Source organism: Heterobasidion irregulare, assembly GCF_000320585.1.
Source record: "Heterobasidion irregulare TC 32-1 unplaced genomic scaffold scaffold_08, whole genome shotgun sequence".
In the NCBI taxonomy this organism is placed as follows: Eukaryota; Fungi; Basidiomycota; class Agaricomycetes; order Russulales; family Bondarzewiaceae; genus Heterobasidion; species Heterobasidion irregulare.
The window spans coordinates 1,638,960-1,660,041 of record NW_009258204.1 but is presented as its reverse complement, the minus strand read 5'-3'; the positions used below and the strand labels follow the sequence as shown (position 1 = coordinate 1,660,041).

Sequence of the window (21,082 nt, the reverse complement as noted above, 5' to 3'; positions counted from 1 at the left end):
TGTATACACGGGACGTTGAGAGTGGGGTGTCTGGCTCTGTAGTATTCGAGTCTTGTCCTCGAGGTTCTGTGCTCGGTCTATTTATGTACATCGTTTGCTAAGTGCTTTGAGAGGAGAGGAGAAGGACGGCTTGCGGTTTGCGAGGTCGGCGTCAACCATGGTGTCCGTGACGGTTCCCGGTATCGAGCGAGCGCGTAGTATGTACATGTCCGTCTCCACGTCGTACGCGGCGAAAAAGAAACATAAATAAGATCGGGGAAAGAAACACCCAGTCGCGAGCAATGCCTTTATGGACGCTATGTAAATAAATATCCACGGCTATCGCCCCCGCGTCGCTTTTTCCCCGCGCATGTCCGCCAGCAGCCCAAAAAGGCGCGCCTCGCCTCGCCCCACGCCTCGCCTCGCCTCGCCCCGCCTCACGCCTCCTTCAACCCCCGCCGGATCTCCTCCAAGCCCTCGTCATACGCCCAAAACGCGCCGTCGGCCTCTCCCCCTCCCTCTCCCTCCCGCTCTCCCTCCCGCTCTCCCTCCCGCTCTCCCTGTGCCTGCGCCGCGCCCTCGCCCGCAGGCGCGCCCTCGACGCTCCGCAGGTAGCGCGCCTTGGCCTCCTGCGCGTCGCGCGTCGCGCGCGCCTCCTCCGCGCTGCCCTTCCACACGGCGCGCTCGACGACGTGCCGCACGGCCGCGCGCAGCGCGAGGTGCGCGTGGCTCGCGGCGAGCGCGACGAGGAGCGCCTTGGCGAGCACGGCGCGCGCGGCGTCGGTCGGCGCGGGCGCGGGGATGCTTGCGCCTGCGTCGGGGACGTGCAAGGAGGTGGTGAGGGCGGGGGTGGAGGAGGCGGAGGAGAGGGCGGCGGCGGCGGCGGCGGCGGGACGGAAGAGGTAGACGAGGGCGGCGTTGGTGAGGGCGGCGAGCCAGGTGAGGAAGGAGAGGCAGGCGAGCCAGGGCCCGATGGTGTCGGCGCGGGCGGGGAGCGGGCGGCGGTGGTGCGTGACGATCTTGAACGCGTCCGCGCGGAGCTCGAGCGTGTTGTTCAGGTACGCGGTGACTGCGCGGCGGGGCGAGGGGGGGGGGGGCGCGCGTGGAGAGAAGAGGCGCGCGCGTCAGTTTGGTGGGTTTGGAGGTGTGGAGCGGGATGGAATGGAACGCGCGGGTGCAAGGGGGCGCTGTCACCGCCTGTCGCTTGGCCATCGAACGAGCCGCGGCGTGAGCTCCCCCTCCTCCTCACCGCCCCCCTCCCCCGCTCCGAAAAAAAAAACAGGACAAAAGAACCCCAGACCCCCCCAGCCCGAACCTCGAATCCCCCCCCAAAACCCCAAAAAACCAAAAAAAAAAGGCACAAAAACCAGCACTCACCCGGCGCGAGCGGCCAGATCGTCGACCACAGCGCGACGTACCCGAACTGCGTCACCATCTCCCCGTAGTCCTCGAACAGCCCGTACTCAGGCAACGCGACCTCGCGACGCACGCGCTCCAGGAACGCGCGCTCCGCCTTTGCCCGCTGCCCCTGCGCCGCCGCGCCCGCCACGCCCGCCACGCCCATCGCCGCGTCCTCGAACCCCACGCGCTTCTTCTTCGCCGGCGAGCCCCCCGCGCCGCCGATGCCACGGCGGCGCCGCGCGAGGAAGCGCGCGAGGAAGCGCGAGAGGAAGGGGAGGGCGAGCTCGGTGAAGGCGTTGAGCGCCTGGTTCGTGACCGTGAAGGCGAACATCTGGTTCTGGAGGCGCGCGGCGTTGAGCTTGGCGCGCCCCGCGGCGGGGCGGGGGTCGAAGAGGGGCGCGGGGGGCTTTTCGGGCGGCGGCTGTGCGGGCCGCGCGCGGTCCGCGGCGGCGGCGGTGGCGGCGGCGGGGGCGGCGGCGAGGATGCGGCGCTGGACGGCGTCCATGAGGGGCGCGCCGAAGGGGACGTAGACGAAGGCGGAGAGGGCGAGGCCGAGGTAGGCGACGACGGCGGAGAGGGCGAAGGTCTTGAGCGTGAGCGAGGCGGCGTGCGTCGAGGCGTGCGCGTGGTGCTCCCAGTCGGTGAGCGCGCGGGCGCGGGCGTGGTAGAGCGCGAGGAAGCGCGGGACGAGGGCGACGAAGAGGAGGGTCGGGACGAGGGACTGAGCGCGCGCGCGCGCGTGGGGTCAGCGTCCGGGGCGGGGCGGGGCGGGGCGGGGAGAGGGGGACGCACGACGTAGGGGTGGCCCGGGCCGGTGTAGAGCGCGGCGACAAAGGCCTCGAGGACGAAGATGGCGGTGAGGAGGGCGGCGAGGGCGCCCGCGAAGAGGAGGACGACGGGGACGCTCGCGAGGATGCGCAGCTCGCGCGTCCACCAGGGGATGGGCGCGCCCGCGGCGCGGGTGCGGCGCTCGACGCGGAAGGCGCCGCGGGTGCCCCAGCGCGTGGCGAGGACGCGCTCGCGGACGCGCCAGGACTCGACGAAGGCGACGGCCCAGAGGAGGAGGGCGGAGGAGTAGGCCGCGGAGTAGGGGCGGGCGAGGAGGTAGGTGGCGAGCCCGGCGGTTGCGGCGAGGGCGAGGGCGCGGGTGTAGGAGACGAGGAAGGCGAAGTAGAAGGCGACGGGGTCGCCGAACTGTCAGTGGCGGACGCGTGGGCGGGCGGGGGGATGGGTTACGAGGTGTGTGTGTGTGTGCGGGTGGGGAGAGAGACGGACCTGGTTGCGGATGGCGTCGAGGCGGTCGGGGCCGACGGCGTGGCGGGTGAGGGCGCGTATCCAGGCGTCGTTGAAGTCGGGGTCGTGGAGGGCCATGACGGACTCGACGCGGTCCCAGGCGTCGGGGGCGGCCGGGGCGACGCCGAGCCCGCCGTCTGCGGGTGGGGAGGTGAGGTACTCGTGCACGAGGCGGAGGCGCTCTGCGGGGGTGAGCGCGGCGGGGTCGAGGGCGGGGTCGGCGGCGGCGGGGAGGCCGTGGAGAAAGTCGGAGTGTCTGTTCGGCGGGGGGTTAGGGGCGGGGCGCGGGAGGGGAGAGGAAAGGGGGGTGGAATTACCGCTCGCGGCGGACGAGGCGGGTGAGCTGGGGCGCGGTGCAGGAGAGGAGGACGATCAGCTGGCCCTGGTGCTCGCCGCGGCGGCCGACGGCCTGGAGCCCGCCTGCGTGGAGGACGTCGAGGAGGCGGGAGTACTGCTGCTCTGCGAGGCGGGCGTCGTCGAGGGCGTGTTGTCTGGAGAGGGTGTGTTTGGAGGAGGCGCGGAAGACGACGACGAGGTCGACGGCGGGGGGCATGGCTGCCGGCGGGGTTGTGGACGGTGCTGTGGTCGTCGTCGGTGTCGGTGTCGGCTATCGATGGGCGTGCTGTGTGCTGTGGGTGCCGTGTGTGCTAGTGTGCGCTGCGTGCGTGCGGATGACGTCGGCGGGGCCAGGCACCCGGGGCAGCCGGCGGCGGCCGGAGACCGGAGGGCGCGGGTGGCGCGGGTTGGGTGTTGCCAAGGGATCTGCAGGCTCCCGGCCAGTCGGTGTTCGCGCTGGCGTCCAGCCCTCGCTGCTCTCCCAGTCCCAGCCCTGGCCTCCACTGGCACCGTCGTTTCCTGTCTTTACTCTCCAGCCGGTCTTTACCCTTCCGCCTTTCCTCCGCGTCCCAGTCCCGGTCGACTTGCACGCGCACGCGCACTCATACACGTACGTCGATGCCCCTCGTGCCCGGATCACCGATCCATTTCCCCTCTCCATATGGGCGCCCCGATGCTGTAAAACATTCACTGACCCCCTCGCGTTATTTTTCCATTCCAGATTCGTCTCGTCGCTCGCCCCACGTGTCGCTCCTTTGCACACACACCCTCTCCCTTTCCTCTCTCTCCTCCACCACCGTCCGTTCGTCCGTCCGTCCATCCCCCTCCACCTCGGTGCCCCGCCCCCCCCGCACGTGTCTGCCCCACCGCCCCCACATCCTCACGCCCAAAATCTGCCGCCTCAACGCGTACGATACACACCCAGTCGGTGAACCCCAAACCTTCGCGCTGAACCCATCCCTGATCTCCTCTCCAACCGCTCGCGCAGCACGACAGCACCGCGCGTCCCACCCTCGTCTCTTTCGTTTGGGCGAGAAGCCAGAACATGTGGGTCCCTTACGTCCCTTCGCGCACCCCTCCTTATTCTCGCTTTGCGTAGTCGTGTATCCGTTCATCCCGTAACGCGTACTGACTCACTCTCGTGACACACCCCCGGTATCTCCCTTGGCCTGCGCCCCGTATCCGTTCGCCGACGCTGCGATCCTCAGGCTCTGCTGAACCTCCTCATCTGCTACCGACCGCCCAGCCCCTCGCACTCGCACACGCGCACGCCCCGTACGTACCCCGCCGCTCGCATCCTCACGCCCCATCCCACCCTGACCTCGTCCCCCTTTAGCAGCTCCCCCCGCCCCGCCCAATCTAGCCTCCAAAACACACGCACGCACCCATGGCCTTCTTCTCCGCCCCAGAGCAAGAAGTCCTCGCACACAGGCTCGCCCGCAGCTCCTCCGTCGACCGGCTGCACGCGCGCTTCGCCTCCGCCTCCGCCTCCGCCTCCGCCTCCGCCACCGCGTCCACGTCCGCGTCCAACCCGCCTTCCCTCTCGAAAGCCTCCGCGCGGCGCGTGCCCCCGCCGCCGCTCCCGACGAACGCGCACGCGCACTCGACACCCACGCAGGCGGGCATGGCGCCGGACGAGAAACGCCAGAACCAGAACCAGAATCTGTATCAGAGCCAGAATACGTATGCCCTCCCGCGCTCGATGCAGGCCGGCGGGCTGCGCGGGTTCGGCGCCGCGGCGCTCGCGTCCACGTCCACCCTGACCACGCCAACGGCTGCGGGAACGCGGGCGGAGACGGGAACGAGGACGGACGCGGGCGGAGGCGCGTCTGCGTACGAGTTCGACCTGACCCCGTCGCCGACGCAGCCGCAGAGCGTGCGCGCGCACATGCAGATGCACGCGCACGCACAGGCGCACGCGCAGGCGAGGAGTGCGCACGGTCACGCGCACGCTCCTCGTGGGAGCGGGAGCGCGAGGCCGGGGACGTCGCCGGCTGCTGCGCCGTCGCCGTCGTCGTCGTCGTCGTCTGCGCGCGGGGAGCGCGAGGGACGGAAGAAGCATTCGCCGACGAAGGGGGAGCGCGGCGGCTCGCCGACGCCGGGGCCGTCCTCGTCCTCGTCGACGTCGGCGGCGGCGGCCAACACGACACCCTTCCCGACCCGCCGTGCGGACCTCGCCCATTCGCCCGCGGCGGGCACGATGCCGACGCCGGCGCCCTTCCCCCCGCGCGCGGGCTCGTATACGTACTCGTACTCCTACTCGTATTCGGGCTCCGCGTCCGCGTCCGGCTCAATCTCGGACTCGGGCGCCAAGGCCCCGCGGCGCGTCGCCGAGTCGCACTCGCAGCTGCACCAGCTGCACACGCACCTGTCCCCGCTCGACGCGGCCGCGCACGCGCGCCAGCACTCGCCGTCCTCGTCGCCGTCGCCGTCGCCGTCGCGTTCCCCGTCCCAGTCGCCGTCGCATCCCAGCTCGCGCACGCACTCGCACTCGCCGTCCCCGTCGCCCTCGCGCTCCCCTGCGCGCCGCTCGTCGCTCATCGGCCTCACGCATCCTTATCCGCACCAACAGCATCCACACCCGCATCCACATGCACACCCGCACCCTCGTCCGCACCCGCATCCTCCTCATCATCCACATCCACACGCCCCCCGCCTCGCCCCCGGCAACCTCTCCGACGGCGGCGGGAGCTCGGACCGCGAGCGCGCGCCGAGCCCGCTCGTCGCCGCGCGCCTGGACGTGAGGCGCCTGCTGAGCAAGCCCGCGCCGCCCGCGCCGCCGTCGCGCGCGTCGACGATGTCCGTTACCTCGGACTCGGATGCGCCGCCGCCGACCGCGACCGCGCCTGCGACCGCGAGGGAGGTCGTGGCGAGGATGGAGCTGGCGCGGGCGGAGAGCGCGCGGGCGGAGAAGGCGCGGGCGGAGAAGGCGCGGAGCAGGAGCAATCCGACGCAGCCGAGTAGGAGCTATATGCGCGCTGCGATGGGGGTCGACGAGCGGGGTGGACTCGCGGCGCCGGTGGCGGGTCCGGTCGTGGCGTCGCGTAGTGTCGCGAGCGAGCGCGAGACGCCTGTCGCGTCGTCGTCGAAGGCCGCGGAGCGCGAGCGGGAAAAGGAGAGGCCGCCGCAACAGCAGCAGCAGCAGCAGCCACCGCAGCAACAGCAACAGCCACCGCAGCCGGCTCCGCCGCGGCCGCGCAACGTCCTGCGCAAGCGCTCGATGAAGAGCCACGCGAGCAGCGCGACGTCCGCGCCGCGGAGCATGTCGGACGCGTCCTCGCGCCCGACCGCGGGCTCGCTGCGCGACCCCATCCCGACGCTCTACTTCCACTCGTTCGACATCCCGAAGGAGTACACCTCCCCCGCGGACGCTCGCCCCGGCGGCAGTGGCAGTGGCAGCGGCGTCGGCGGTAGCGGCAGCGGGGGTGGGGGCAGCGGGGCGAGCAGCCCGCGGCACTCGCCGTCTCCGCGCCCGTCGCCGTCGCCGACCCCGAAGCTGACGCCCGCGGGCGCGATCGCGCTCGCGTACAAGGAGCAGGGCGTGCGCCGCGCGAAGCTCGAGGCTGCCGCGAAGGGGCAGGACCAGCGCCCGGCGACGCAGCCGCTCCCTCCTCCCGCTCCCGCTCCCTCTGCTTCCCCTGCTCACTCTGCCCGACCCGTCCCTGCCGCTCGCGCGCTCACTCTGGACACTGTGCCGGCCGTTCCGCCGCTGCAGCCGCCCCGCGCGCCGCGGGACGCGTACCGCCATTCGTCGGCGCGGGTGACGGCGCAGGCGGACGTGTCTGCGGACGAGGGCGAGCCGACGGGGCCGTATTATACCGTGTTCGGGAGCACGACGGGGCGCGTCGTCGCCGTGGGGAGCGTCGAGGACACGGAGTGGGGCGAGGGCGAGCAGCGTGCGCCGCGCGCGGGAGCGGTCGCGAGCACCGTCGCGAGCACCGTCGTGACGCCCCAGAAGCCCACCCTCTCGCGCAAGGTCTCCACGCGCTTCAAAAAGGCGGCGGCGGCGACGGCGGCGACGGCGACGGCAGCGGTCGTCGTGGCCACCGCGGAGCCGGTCGATGAGGCGGCGTGGGGCCGGCCGAGCCTCCAGGAGCGCCGGTCGGTGACGCTGCCGACGCGCGAGCGGCAGAGCCTGCGGCTGTCGATCGACGACTACGTCGACGTGCAGGCGCCCGAGCTCGGGTATTCCGCGCTGTCGACGCCCTCGGCGCGGCTGGGCGACGCTGCGGGGAAGACCGAAAAGGAGGACGCGAGCCCGTCGTGGGGCGGCAGGGCGGGCGGGAAGGGGAAGGAGCGGCGGGACGACGAGTCGCCGTCGAGCGGGAAGATTTGGAAGCTCATGAAGCGGATCAGCACCGGCGGGCTGCGCGACCGGTATCATTCCGCGGGGAGCGCGTCGCCGTCGACGGCGGGGGCGGCAGCGCCGCCGCCGCCGCCGCCGGTGCCTGCGCTGCCGAAGGACCTGGGCGCGCGGCACCCCCCGACGTCGCGGACGACTTTCGAGGTGCACACGCCATCGCGCGATGTGCGCCACTCGCCCATGGTCGAGCGCTTCATGGAGTCGCGCATGTCGCTGTCTGGCGTGCGGCCAAACACGGCGCCGCACCGCCTGGGCTTGGGTCTGGGCCTGGGTATGGGCGTGCAGCGGCCGGGCACGGCGCAAAGCAGCAAGGTCGGCTCGGGCTCGGGCGGCCGTCCGAGCACGACGACGCGCTCGTCGTCGCCGCAGTCGTCGTCGGACAAGGCGTCGTCTGGGTTCTTCCGCGCGCAGAGCGTTCACTCGTCGTCCTCGTCGTTCGTCGAGGAGCAGATGCCGCCGGTGCCCAAGGTCGCGCACTATATCCTCCCGCCGAGCGAGCTGCACCGCTGGGACCACGACGAGGACGCCCGCCCGCCCTTGGTGCGGCCGGCGCGCGCGCTGTCGATGCCTGTGGAGGCCATGGACGACGCGCGGCCGTCGTTGCCCCTCCCGCCGCGCCGCGCACAGACCGCAAGGTCGCCCGCTTCCCCCGAGATCCCCCTGTTTTCCACCGCAGAGCCCATCAACCACTTTGGCCGGCGGTCCACGTCCACGTCCAGTCGCCACGACGAGCGTCCGCCGCTGCGGATCGTCCCCCCCGCGTCCCAGCCCTTCCCACACTCGGAGTTCGGCCTCGAATCGGCCGCCTCCTCCGTCGCTTCTTCCTCGCCCGCACTGCCCCCGCCACCCCGGCCCGCCCGCAGCGCCCGCCGCCCCCGCACGGCCACCTCCGTGGCCTCGACGCCGACGCCTTCGAGCACCGGCTCGCCCAACACGCCCTCGCTGTCGTACGTCTCCGAGACGGCGTCGCTCGGGGGCTCCGTGTACCGCAGCCGCGACTCCACCAGCGGGCACAGCACCGCGTCGACGGCCAAGGCGGCGGGCCCGCGCTCGCCTGTCGTCGGGAACCTGACCTTCCGCGAGCTGGACAGCTCGCCGCGGCAGGCGTGGACGGAGCAGGAGAAGGCGCGCATGTGGGACGACCTGCTGGAGCGCAGCGCGCGCGCGGGCGGGACGCTGCATCTCGGCGAGAGCGGGCTCGCATCGGACAATATCCGGTTCTCGGAGTATTCGGAACTTTGACATTGCGTTCTGGCGGGTCCCACCCCCCTTCCCCTCGCTGTTCTTTGTTTTATCTTTTTTTTTTTCTTTCCTTTTGAGCTGTCTGTTTGTGTCGTTTCTTATACTTGCTTTGGCCTTTGGTGCTTGGTACGTACGGTACGCCACGTTTACGATGCGATACGTCATGGAGATATTTCTGTGCTTGCCTGTTTGCTTGATTTGATCGCTTTTGACCGATACCCCTCCGTCATCACACGCACACGACGCCGACGACATTGTAGAGTCTTGCCTCGCCGCCCGCGCCAGGTTCCTGTTGATCACCGCTGCCCGATGCTTTACTATAGTAATAGTCTTGTGCTCTTTTCCTCCCGCTTCCTACCCCCATACACACAGCCCTCTCTATTCCTGACACGTCGAGCCACCGCTACTATTACACCCCCTCATTTACCTGTCCTCGTGTTCGGCCGTCGAACGATGATACGTTGTCCGGTCTCTGTGTAAAATACTGCTTTCTTATACCCTGCGAAGGTTGCCGATCGATACCCATTTCTCTCTCGCGCAGTCGGTGACTATATTTGAATGGCAGATCGCCGAGCGAGGTGCATTAGGGTACACTACTATACGCATTGGAACACAGATTGCGATTGAGTTCAGCCCCCCGATGCCACCTACGTCTTACGAGGAGCGCGAACGCCCATTACAGCTCCGCGGACTCGTCGAAGTTGAGAATCAGAGTCGCGAAAAACCTAATCATCTCCACGTAATCGTCGGCGCGTATATCTGGCAAGGGTGGGAAACACGTGAATGTGAACGTCGTTGAACGTCGGGCGGATGCGAGCGGGGAGCGGAGGCTTACGTTCGTTGACGGTGTGGATGCCGCTCGGCAGACTCGCCTGGCCGTCGCCCGCGTTCTTGTGGTTGTAGCGGATGATGTGGGGCGAGAGCTTCCAGTAATACCGGGTGTCTGCGCCGTGCCAAAATGACACGCCAGGGAAGAAGTGAGCACCCACCGCGCAGGTCGTGAGAAGGGGAAAAAGGCGGGGAGAGCGGTGGTGCCGACGTGCGCACGCACCTGTGTTTCCGGGGTTGTGGCCGGGGCTGACGACGATGTTATCACCGTGGATCCCCCGGTGCGCGTTGTACGTCGCCTTGATGCTGCCGCTCAGGATGCGGTACGGCACCGCGTCGGGGCCTGTGGGCGTGATGGGCGCGGGCTCGAGTGCGGTGTGCCATGGGTCCCGGAGCACGAGGGTCCCGCGCGTCGGGGCGCCCGTGTCCCTCGGCGAGACGTGCGTGCCAAAGGCGGTGTAGTTCAAGTTGAAGCGCTCCGCGAGGGGCTTGAGGATGTCGGTGTCGTGCTGGACGGTCTGCCCAACGGAGCTGCGAAACGGGGGCGCGGGTGTGAGGTGCGCACAGAGGGACAGAGAGATGCACACGTGGCCCATTACCTGCTGGTAGAGATGCGATGGTTGATGACTGCCCAAGCGTTCTCGGGAAGCGCATTCGTCTTGACGCCACCCTGCACGAGGTCAATCGCCTGCGACGTGCTCGCAAGCGCCTTGTACACGCTCGCTGCGAACGCCGGGTCGTCGAACACGATTCCCTCGAGCTCTCGCAGCGCGTGGTCGTCCGCGACCGACGCCTCGATCAGCGCGCGCAGACGAGGGGATATATCTTTCCCGTGCGCGCCGGCGCACTGCACGTTGGCGTAGATGGGCATGTCGCGCGAGAGGTGCACTTCGAATGGGTGTGCTTCAATTTCGACGATGAGGGCAGAAAGGATGCCGATGCTCTGGGTAGCGCATTTGCATGGATGGAAGGAGGGGGTGCTGGGGATGAGCGAACAAATAATGTTTGCAGAGGTCTTCTTACGGTGTGGGAGGGAGGGATGCTGGAGTGCCCTCCAGGCGTGGCAACCTCGATCATTGTATCGAGGTAGCCCTTTTCAGCGATGCCGGCTGTAGCGACGATAGTCCCGTGTCGCTCCCCAAATCCTCCTGAAAGTACTCATGAGGTAGTATTCTCAGTGCTAGAGCGCAAACTGACCGCCTTCATCGATGACCGCAGCGAATGCGTTCTCGCCGTATGTAGAAAGCAGATATTCAGCGAGCTTTCCGGCGCCCTACCGAACGCAAGCTCATGTCAACTTGACGAGCGCGTGTGGGGATATTGCTTACGTTCAATCCGTCAGACTCCTCGTCAAAGCCAAAAGCGAGGAGGATGGTACGGGTGGGCTGGAACTGCGTTTCCAGGAACGACTCGATGGTGGACCTTTCCGATGTCAGCTTAGAAGATGCACGGAAGACCATGGGCTTGGAACGTACATGATACTGATCAGTGCACTTTTGTCGTCGGAGCTTCCTCTGCCCCAAATGATTTCGCCTAGTGGATAACGAGGCTTTAGCTTGCAATATGACATTGAGCCTTGGACCGAGCGTACCATCGTAGAAACCAGAGTACGGCGGATGCTCCCAATCGCTCACAGTCGATGGATCGACCGGGACAACGTCTGCACATCACACCCGCAGTCAGTCGATTCGTCGATCAGAACGGCATTATCCTGCACCGACCTTGATGAGCAGTCAGCATCAACGGCTTTAGCGACTCGTCGGAGCCCTTCCAGGCGTATACCAGACCGTAGGTGTTCACTTTGGTGATCTGAAGCGTCGAATGCCTGTCATGGATCATAGCACTAGTATCAAATCGACGCGTTCTCATGGACGTCCCGCAGCACACTCACACCAGAGGAAAATTCTGCGACAAGTACGCGTGGAAGGGGCGGAACGCGTCCCAGCGTGGGTCGATGCCGACAGGGTCCATGTTGTCGTACGACTCGGTGCTGCGGCCGAGAGTCAGAGATGTGCTGGAGAACGGACACGATTCAAAAATGCGAGGCGAGATGCACGTACGGGACTTGTACGGCGCCAGACAGCCAGTCGATAGCTCTGTCCTTGAAGGCGCTGCTTCCAAACGTGTCCCCGAGGCTCGTCCATAACTCTGCGTGCTTCGTAGGGTACAGCGGCTCAACCTGGGGGCATATCTGCGCGTTGGCAGACTTCATGATGGTCGCTGCAGTCGTCGGCCGGAATCGCGAGCTCCAGTCGAACGCGAGTGGATGGAGGAGGAGCAGTGAACAGAGGACCAAGGCCGTGACACGGGTCCATTTGGAGGATGTGAGGTTTGATTTGGGATGCTGAGGAACGTGCGGGCCTGTGGATGGCAAGAGCGTGTCAGTCGTCCCTTTAAGTGACTTCGCGGAAGCCGACATGATACAGATTAGTGGTAGGATGGCGGGACGGTGAATCTGTGATGATCGTCGGTGGTCGTGTATTGCGCAAACCTCGAAGGCTGGACGGGGCCTGTGGGGGATTGCGTTCTGCTTTCGTTTCCGACTTATATCAAGCCGTTCGCATCGAGCACGATAAAGTGGTCGCCGGGATGATAAGATGCGAGAAAGCCGCGGCTATCTCCCTCAGCTGACATGCAAGACTGTGCCTCGCGAGTCGCCGTGGCGGCATATAAGCACCTTCTGTGACGTCATCAGGTTCAGACTGCCAGTTTTGCTGTTGGGATGTTGTATGTGGCGTTCTTGGCCACGAAGTCAGTTATATAGTGCAACAAGTCGTCGCAGAATGTAAGAAAATCATGACATATACTTGTGTTCATCACGTCCATATGCAAATCAAACCGAGTCAGACGGTAAACCTGATGTGTGACCTTGCAATCGGCGCTTCAACAGTGATCACTTTAACTTTGAGGCATCATGCATCATGCACCATGCCCCACTCATCACAGTGATGGGAAATAGGATAGATCGAAAGAGGAAAAACTAGACAGCTGGTGAAAAGCTAGCAGTGCATTTCAGGTAAGGGTAAAAGTATAATAAGGGTCTCTGATCGACTCACGAGGAGACGAAAGGTTAATCCGGGCGCCCACCACGACCATCGACGCACGCCGTACCAGTCCCGAAGTGAGCCTCACGCTGATGGTGGATGGAATGGCAGCGTGGTCGCCACGGGATCGGACGAGCGCGTTGTTTGCGGGTGTGTACGCGTCTGCCAAGTATAGTCATCTACCACGTCAGTCGGACCGCCCTGCACCCACACCACTCTCCACCCCAATCCCCCTATCCACACACAATGGGCAGTTCGCAAAGCAGCCTCGCCCTCGCTGTGGCCGTCGTCGGCGGTGGCGCTTTCGCTGCCAGCTACGTTCACCGCTCGCGCTCCGCACCACAGCAGCCCACGAACGCAGCCAGCGCACCCGCATCCGCACCTGCACCTGCACCTGCGTCTGCGCCTGTGCCTCCATCTGTCACCAAGGTAGAACCGGGCACGGGTGCCAGCACAGGTGCTGCGAAGAAAAAGAGCAGCAGCAGCAAAAGGAAGAAGCAGGCTTCCGCGCTCTCCGACGACGCCTCCTCAGCGCCGGCGGTAGCCGCGCTCAGTCCGCCTGCGATCGCTTACCCCGTCTCTGTGCCCGGCGCATTCGAGTCTGCGCCTCCCACCCCCGTCCCCGCGCCTCCGGCGCCATTGAAAGGCAAGAAGACGAAGAAGCGAAAGAAGGGGTCGAAGACAGCGGCCGACGCGTCGACCGCGAGGCCCGGCGACGCGGACGACGAGTCAAAGCCTGCGGGACAGGCCTCTGGGGCGGACTCAGAGTCGGAGGCGTCCGAGGTCCCGCCATCTGCCCCTCCCGCTCTACTCGCGCCCAAGGCCAAGCCGAAGGCCGCGCGGCCGCAGCCGCGCATCTCGCCCTCTGTAGTGGCAGCCGTCGCTGAACCGGCTGAGGAGCGGTGGACTCGCGTCGAGTCCAGGCGGAAGGTCAGGAGCGAGCGCCCGGTGACGGCAGACTCGACGGCGTCAACGGGCGCTGGTGGGGACAAGCCCGCGACGGGCGACGTCGGTACTAGTGATGCAGGCGTCACCACCTCGGTCACCGGAAACTCGTCACCTGTGACAGACCGCACGACAGAGGACGAATTTCTGAGGTCTGCCATCGACGAGTTGAGTGTTGCTCTCGCATCATGCTTCATGTGTTTGTATGACTGTTTTGCTTACACCGTTCGTGTGTAGGACATCCGCGACCCCCGTGCCTGTGAAGTTGCCGCCGGGTGAGATGCCGGGGACAGGATATTCGTGGGACGGTTATGAGGGCGTGCAGGTGGAGAACGACGTGTCAGGGGAGGACGATAGCGGATGGGGCGTCGTGCGCAGCAAAGGCCGCTCAAGTGAGCGCCCCCTCCACAGTTCCCCCTCCCACTTACTCACTCGCTTTGATCTCTCTAGAAGTCAATTCAGGCTCGGGATCGCAGGCACAGCCGGGCCGCAGCTCGATAGCGCCCGAGTCGATGACAAAAAAGCCGAGGCAGAACGCGGCGAAGCGGGATGCGCAGAAGCAGGCGAAGCTGGACGCGGAGGCGGAACGACTTGCGGTGCTCGCGAAACATAAGCGGGAGCTCGAGCGCGCAAAGATGGCAGAGCAGTTTGGGTCGGGAAAGAGCGCGAGTAAGGCATAGCGGGCGGGAGTTTGGAGCGTTCAAGGCAGTGAGACCTTCATAGGTAAGCCTTGTGGTAATGGTGTGGTGGTGCACTTGCGCCTCTATCGCTTTTATTGTTTTTATTTCTCTTCTGCGTTTCCAGCAGTTTTTGGGGTTGTTTGTTGCTTTGGAATCGCCTCGTGGATCATCTGTCTTCGGAATCGAAAGAAGTGTTTGTCGGACATCACCAACACAATCACAGACACAAAAGGGATCTCGACGTGCGGGTCCACGCCAAGTTGCTGCTATGCATGCGTGTATCAGATTTTTGGCAGTCGCTGTAAGAACTCGTAACAACAGTTCCGGTTCCGTTCCGAACTCAGTACCGGGCAGATGGCATTGGGAATCGAACCAGCATCGAACTGGCCATCATACCGAATCGGTCCGCGATCGTTGTTGTTCTTGCGGAAGCGCCAGCGCTCAATTGATTCGGTATCAAAACTGCATCAAACTACCGCTCAGATGTCTTTGTCCGTCTCCTCTGCTCTGGGGTACCATAATATTAATAGAATGCCCGAGGGGCTGTCTCATCTTGACCGTCGTTTACCACGTTGAACGCTGAACGCACCGTCGTTGCGGACTATTCTCATCCAAGATGTCCAACTCTCCAGAAGAAGCCCGTTACGAGCTCCTTCTCACAGGTTCGTCTCATCTCATTAGTAACATAGCCTTTTCTTCTGCCAGTCGCTCACGCGATTTTCTCAGCTGTTTCTATCACGACTGATGGATTAGGATCCTCACGGGTTTCTAGAAAGCTGGAATTGACCGTGGATGGTCTGACTCGTACATGCATTTCTCAAGCATCCATGCTTAGCTGGGAAGTGCAGTGGAAGGTGCATCCAAGTGTGTAAGTAACAAATATAAAAGACCTCGACTTGCATTCATCACCTCGTTCGCAGCACCATCAGCTCAGCATCGTCTATTACAGTCCAGCCATATCAATCCCGAATGATATTTCCAGTCGCCCGTCGGAGAAAAAGGTTGCAGCCTGCCATCATCCTGGGTGATGCGATTTCTCGAGCATGTGCGCTTGAACCTGGGGATACACACAGTATGATTCGGCTATGATTCAGCATCATGCTTGTCGTTAACCATTACTCAGAGTACCACGAGCAAGGTTCAAGATATCGCGTCAAGCTTGGCTTGACTTCGAAACGGGTCTTGAAGGTATACTGAGTCATCGTCTTCCATCTCTTCGCCAATCATGACTGGATACAGACAGAAGAGCGAGCTCAAAGCGGTGCCTCCGACGATTTGCTGTCAGATGCAGCTATAGAGGGCGCATTACATCGTTTTCCAGAGCCGCTTTCATCATCCTCGTATTTCAAGCGGTCATCCCAGATCCTCCTCGAAGAACTGATCCCGGCCGTTGGAAAAGAGAGTTGGGTAGGGTCATATATCTTAGGTTCCTCACTTCTGTCTGACACTCGATCACAGGTCTTTCAAGACGTGGATACAACAACCACCGCGTTAAACAGTGCTTATGAGGTGCTCGTAGCAACTAGCTCAAGTCCCACGTGTTCTTATTTTTTTCTGCATACAGACTCTATCAAAGGCGAAAAATGCTGACGAGGACATACAAGCTCTCGGCGAATTGGTCTGCGATCTACTATCGTACATTGCAAATCCAAAATTTTATCCTCTTCTACAACCAGAATACGAGACGATAGACAAGATAATACGCATCATTACATCCGCTGCTATGTTCGCCGAAGATGTAGCCAAAGGTGACGCTCTGAACTTACTTCCCGATGCAGATTCCAACGAACCGTCTTTTCACGGTTTCATGTTCTGCAGATAACGAGAGAGCGATTGAAAATCGTCAAGATCTGTTTGCGGATTTTAAACGCTTACTCAGAAAACTCAAACGAAATTTCACTGAACGCAAGGGTACATCATACTTCGATGAACCATATCGAAGGACACAATACGAGACAAACGACGACGTTCCAGCGATGAGCTTGACGAGTGCGCAGGTTTTGAATTCGCCTGTAACGTTGTGTATCGACTCATTATCCTATTCCAGTCGACGAGGACGATCGACTTTCCAGCGCACTATACCCCCACGATGCTAGGGCCGAATTTGCCAAAGTTTTCTTCTTGGAAGGGACTCGAAGAGAGATCCTGGAAGACGTGTCAGAGTGGCTGAATGATACTGAAGCGCCGAATGTCCTTTGGCTCATTGGCGGTCCAGGATCAGGAAAGACAGCAATCGCAGGAAACATCATTGCCGAACTCGATCAGCAGCAGCGGTGTGGAGGCTCCTTCGTCGTGAACTCTGCTAATGGCTTCCCCCACTACATCTGGCGCTCTGTAGCCTTCGACCTCGTCTCATTCAATCCAGTGCTGAAGACTGCAATTCATTTCAATCTGGTCGACGAGACCGGGCCCAAAGTCGACACCAGCGAAGTTCTTCCTAGCTTTGACGGGCTGATAGTCGACCCACTGACGAAAAGCATCGACCAATTAACAAAACACCCGGTCATTCTTTTGGACGGTATTGACCACTGTGACCGCCGCACCTACCCTGATGACTGGACTGCTTTTCTGGATACCATCGGACGCTGGTCTGAATTGACACCCAAGGTTAAACTCATCGTGACAAGCCGAGGCGATGAAGAGATCGCGCGAGCATTCAAGGATCAGAGTATCAAACGGCTCGAGCTGCCCACGGGAGTAAACGTCGACGATACAACCAACAGTGACGTCCGTCGCTACCTGGAGCACAGGTTCAGGGAAATCCGGAGAGTGAATCAGCTACCGCCAACTTGGCCGCGTCCTGACCAAATTCGTAAAATTGAGGCGCACTCCGCTGGACTCTTCACTTGGGCTCAGGCTGCAATGGATTCCATTCAATCAAACTCCGATGACTATGATAAACAATTGTCGTCCGTGGTGTCTGCGGGCCTTCGGCACAGATATGACAGCGTCGACATGCTCTATCAACAGGTCTTGTCGAGATCATTCCCTAACAGCGACCAACCTATAGATGGCTTCCATAGAACGATAGGTGCTCTCGCTTTGGAGAAAGCCCCTTTGACTCTCGAAGATTTCCAAGAACTCTTCGAGGATGGATATCACTCACTGTCCTCCAGCGCAGTACATCTAAAACTAAGCTCCATGATCTCCATCGACGAGCATAAAGGCGTCTCTCTCCGACATCATTCTTTCGCAGAATACTTGATGGATCGTAAACGGTGCACCAAACAGCACTTCTTCATTGATCGCATACGTGCCAACACAAACGTCACCATCGCTTGTCTCAAGCTGATGCTTCACGAGAGAAATGGACTGAGGTTCAATATCTGCGGTTTGAAATCATCGCACTTGGCCAACAAGGATGTACCAAACATCGAAGACCTTGTCTCAAAACACATCCCTTCCAGCCTATCGTACGCTTGCAGATACTGGGCTGATCACCTTCGCGACCTTCACGACATGTCTGAGAGACGAGATGTTGAACTCGTGAATCTCCTCAGAATATTTTTACGAACTCGGTTTCTGTTCTGGCTAGAAGTTCTGAGCCTAGTGAACGCAGTAGAGTCTGCTGCACGGGCCCTTCTGTTTACAGCTGAATGGCTGGAGGTCAATATTTCATGTTCTTATCAACTGTTGCAAACAAGTTCTCATACTTCGAAACAGACATCTGACAAGGAGTTGGCATCCTTCGCAAAGGATGCCAGTCGATTCGTTCTAATATCTCGAGATCCAATTCGAGAAAGTGCTCCTCATATCTACCTGTCAGCTTTGGCTTTCGCACCCAGCGATTCGCGAGTATCAAAACAATACCGGCCTCAGTTCCAAGGGCTGCTCGATGTCAAAGGTCGTCAGTCGGATCATTCGCCGGCCCTACGTCTTGCCTGGTGGTCGCATGATCAAAATGGAGTCCTGGCAGTTGCAATCTCCGCGGACAGCAAACGGATTTATTCGGGACAGGCCGACGGTTCTGTGCGTGTCTGGGATTCTACAACAGGGGATTGTATTCGGACTATGGGCGACGATTCTGACTCGATTGTCTCAATAGACATCTCCTCAAGTGGAAAGCGTCTCGTCTCTGGCTGCAGGGACGGCTCTGTTCGAGTATGGGAGGTCGATTCCGGCATCCTTTTGTACGGCCCAATGGAAGAAAGTTCAGATGCCTTGCTCTCCGTGGCCATCTCGTCTGACGGTTCAAGGGTGGCTGCAGGGTCTACTGACTCCAATGTCCACCTCTGGACATTGGAAGCCGCACATACTACCTACAAGATCTTGGAAGGCCACACCGACTATGTGCGATCCGTTGCGTTCTCTCCTGACGGGAGGAAGATAGCTACTGCTTCAGATGATAGATCCATCCGGATGTGGAGCACTGAAACTGGCCGTATTATCCTCGAACCTTTCACTGGTCATACGGACTATGTTCGTGCTGTCGCATGGTCACCAGATGGTAGGCTGGTGGCGTCTGGATCTGATGACTATTCAGTCAGGATGTGGGATCCACTGACTGGGAATCCAGTCGGGCAGCCTATGACTGCTCATACAGGCTACGTCGTCTCAGTCGCGTTCGATAGCGAGAGCAACCGCATTCTCTCAGGCTCGATGGATTGTACTATTCGGCTCTGGGATATAGAGACATGCCAAGGGGCCTGCGAACCATTGCTTGGGCATACAGGCACTGTTAATTGCGTCGCAATGTCGAAGGCGATTGCTGTCTCTGCTTCCGATGACACCTCTATCAGGATGTGGAACCTCGATGCTCTACGGCGCTCCGTTGATATCCCGCGGACATTTTATTCTATTCAATCCCTCAAAGACAGTGGGCTGATCGTTGGCATTGATGGAGACACCATCTGGACCTGGCAGATGGATGGTGAAACTATCTCCAAAATGTCGTTATTAAAAGAGGAAAAACGCAGTGTCTCCACTGCCGTCTTATCTTCCGATGGGATTCTTGCCGCTACTGGAGAAACTGACAAATTGGTTCGGATTTGGGCGGTGGAAAGCGGACGGTGCAACTGGACTTTGAAAGGCCACACAGAAGCAATCCACGCTCTCGCCTTCTCCTTGGACACCAGTAAACTCGCCTCTGGGTCAGAAGACCAGACGATACGTGTATGGAATGCGTATACGGGCGAGTGCTTATGTGGTCCTCTTCAGGGCCATACAGGTCCCGTACGAACCTTGGCCTTCTCTCCAGGTGGTAGCCGTATAGTATCAGGCTCGGACGACCGCACAGTCCGTCTATGGGATATCAAGACTGGTACGAACATCTTTGAACCGTTAGAGAAGCACCATGCGATAGTGCGTTCTGTTGTCTTCTCCTCAGACGGCAAGTATGTCGCGACGACTGCGGAAGACAACAACATCATCATCTGGGACGTCGAGGATACTCTCATCTTATCACGTACCATACCATTGGCCACTGCATGGGATGTACGTGGATCTGCCGTCGCGTTCTCGCCGGACGGGAAACGTCTGGCCTGCGGCAACACTGAGAAGACTATCAGGGTTTTGGACATGGATACTTCGACGTTCGTGTGCGGACCCTTGAAAGGCCATCAAGGACCTATCACTTGTGTCGTGTTCTCAACGACAGACCCTTCCCAAGTCATCTCAGGTTCTGATGACGGGACTTTACGGGTGTGGGACACGGCACTCCCAAGTACGCAGCCCAATATATCTCTCAAACACGACGACTGGGTTCGTTCTGTGTCACTCAGTTTTCCTGACGGGAAGTATGTTGCGTCTGCCGGAGACGGCAACTCGATCCGTATTCGGGACAGTGCAACGGAGCTGGACCTTTTTCCATCGCTCCACTGGCCAGGAGGGTTCCACAGCGTTCTTTCCTTCGCCCCATTTGGCGAACGCATCGCCACTGGCTCTGATGATTGCAATATCAGCATGTGGAACGCGTATACGGGAGAATTTATGTTCAATTTTCCTATGGAACACGAAGACCATGTTCGCTGCATTGCATTCTCATCCGATGGTCAATACATAGTGTCTGGCTCCGATGACGAGACCGTCAGAATTTGGAATACTCGTTCACCGCCGGACGAATCTTTGTGTCAAACCTTCCAAGGACGTGGGGGTTGGGTTTATTCTGTCGCATTCTCTCCAGATGGAGAGCACATCGCATCGGGCTCGGCGGACGGCAAGATCCGCATCTGGAACGTGCACAGCGCTCACGAGCAACCGAGACTGCTTGAAGGTCCTGAAGGTCCTGTTCACTCAGTGCTTTTCTGCCCTAATGGTGATGGACGTCGTCTTGTCTCTGGCTCGCATGACATGGCTATCCGAATATGGGATGTAGAGGCAGATGAACCCATAAACACGCTTACAGGGCATCATGGCCCTGTCCTCACTCTCGCAATATCTGTCGATGGGACCAAACTTTTTTCCGGCTCACAGGATGCAAGCATCAGAATTTGGGACCTAGAATCAGGTGCTCCTTTGTCTGTTCCAATACGTGGACATACAGACCGAGTCTTGTCTATCGCGTTGTCGCATGACGGGCGACGTCTAGCATCGGGCTCTGCAGATAACACAGCCGCGATTTGGGGCATAGATACTCACGATCAACTGTTATGGCCACAGAGCTTTACGCGCCACGTGCGAGGAATGGAGCTATGTGCTTTGGACAGTGAAGGGTTTTATACGGATGACTCGGTGGTAGAGGACGGTTGGGTGCAAGGCCCTCAATCTGAGATGTTGTTCTGGGTGCCTGCCACATGTAGGGCCGGATTATGGTCCCCTCGAACAGTGGGTGTGTTAGGGGCGGTGGAGACTGCGATCGACTTTTCGCGGTTTGTGCATGGTGCGGCCTGGGAGCAATGCAGAGCGGAGACTCCGGCGATCTCGACGCAACCAATTCCAGTTGCTTAGGTGACGGTAAGCACGATTCATTCCCTTGAGCATCAGTCGTCCTGATCCCTTGTCCATCAAAGGACAGTGTGTTCCTTCACTGCTAT

The 21,082-nt window shown here is 61.4% G+C and overlaps 6 protein-coding genes across 6 annotated transcripts; 4 read left to right on the top strand and 2 right to left on the bottom strand.

The window, feature by feature from the left end:
* Positions 1-224: 224 nt before the first annotated feature.
* Positions 225-3,226, bottom strand: HETIRDRAFT_478522 (uncharacterized protein; the record flags this gene model as incomplete). Its single annotated transcript, XM_009551107.1, has 7 exons — positions 225-1,048; positions 1,357-1,501; positions 1,538-1,801; positions 1,877-2,101; positions 2,173-2,574; positions 2,656-2,929; positions 2,991-3,226. 7 exons carry the CDS (start codon positions 3,224-3,226, stop codon positions 417-419), a joined length of 2,178 nt encoding a protein of 725 aa, XP_009549402.1. The 3' UTR covers positions 225-416.
* Positions 3,227-3,344: 118 nt separating this feature from the next.
* HETIRDRAFT_104433 (uncharacterized protein) lies at positions 3,345-4,345 on the top strand (the record flags this gene model as incomplete). Its single annotated transcript, XM_009551106.1, has 4 exons — positions 3,345-3,917; positions 3,998-4,056; positions 4,109-4,134; positions 4,218-4,345. The coding sequence occupies 4 exons, from the start codon at positions 3,345-3,347 to the stop codon at positions 4,343-4,345; spliced, it is 786 nt and encodes a 261-aa protein (XP_009549401.1).
* A 51-nt stretch (positions 4,346-4,396) lies between these two features.
* On the top strand, positions 4,397-8,614 carry HETIRDRAFT_453626 (uncharacterized protein; the record flags this gene model as incomplete). Its single annotated transcript, XM_009551105.1, has 1 exon — positions 4,397-8,614. The coding sequence occupies one exon, from the start codon at positions 4,397-4,399 to the stop codon at positions 8,612-8,614; it is 4,218 nt and encodes a 1,405-aa protein (XP_009549400.1).
* A 556-nt stretch (positions 8,615-9,170) lies between these two features.
* HETIRDRAFT_64447 (Metallo peptidase M20) lies at positions 9,171-11,654 on the bottom strand (the record flags this gene model as incomplete). Its single annotated transcript, XM_009550522.1, has 12 exons — positions 9,171-9,373; positions 9,450-9,557; positions 9,666-9,973; positions 10,042-10,385; positions 10,466-10,590; positions 10,640-10,715; positions 10,771-10,864; positions 10,918-10,975; positions 11,034-11,102; positions 11,164-11,267; positions 11,334-11,432; positions 11,503-11,654. 12 exons carry the CDS (start codon positions 11,652-11,654, stop codon positions 9,291-9,293), a joined length of 1,620 nt encoding a protein of 539 aa, XP_009548817.1. The 3' UTR covers positions 9,171-9,290.
* Positions 11,655-12,732: 1,078 nt separating this feature from the next.
* Positions 12,733-14,111, top strand: HETIRDRAFT_420306 (uncharacterized protein; the record flags this gene model as incomplete). Its single annotated transcript, XM_009551104.1, has 3 exons — positions 12,733-13,598; positions 13,669-13,823; positions 13,882-14,111. The coding sequence occupies 3 exons, from the start codon at positions 12,733-12,735 to the stop codon at positions 14,109-14,111; spliced, it is 1,251 nt and encodes a 416-aa protein (XP_009549399.1).
* Positions 14,112-16,232: 2,121 nt separating this feature from the next.
* HETIRDRAFT_49936 (uncharacterized protein) lies at positions 16,233-20,996 on the top strand (the record flags this gene model as incomplete). Its single annotated transcript, XM_009550465.1, has 6 exons — positions 16,233-17,717; positions 17,775-18,111; positions 18,358-18,805; positions 19,028-19,490; positions 19,611-19,693; positions 19,949-20,996. Coding segments are annotated over 6 exons (3,864 nt in total), but the record flags the coding sequence as incomplete, so codon positions are not given.
* Positions 20,997-21,082: the final 86 nt, after the last annotated feature.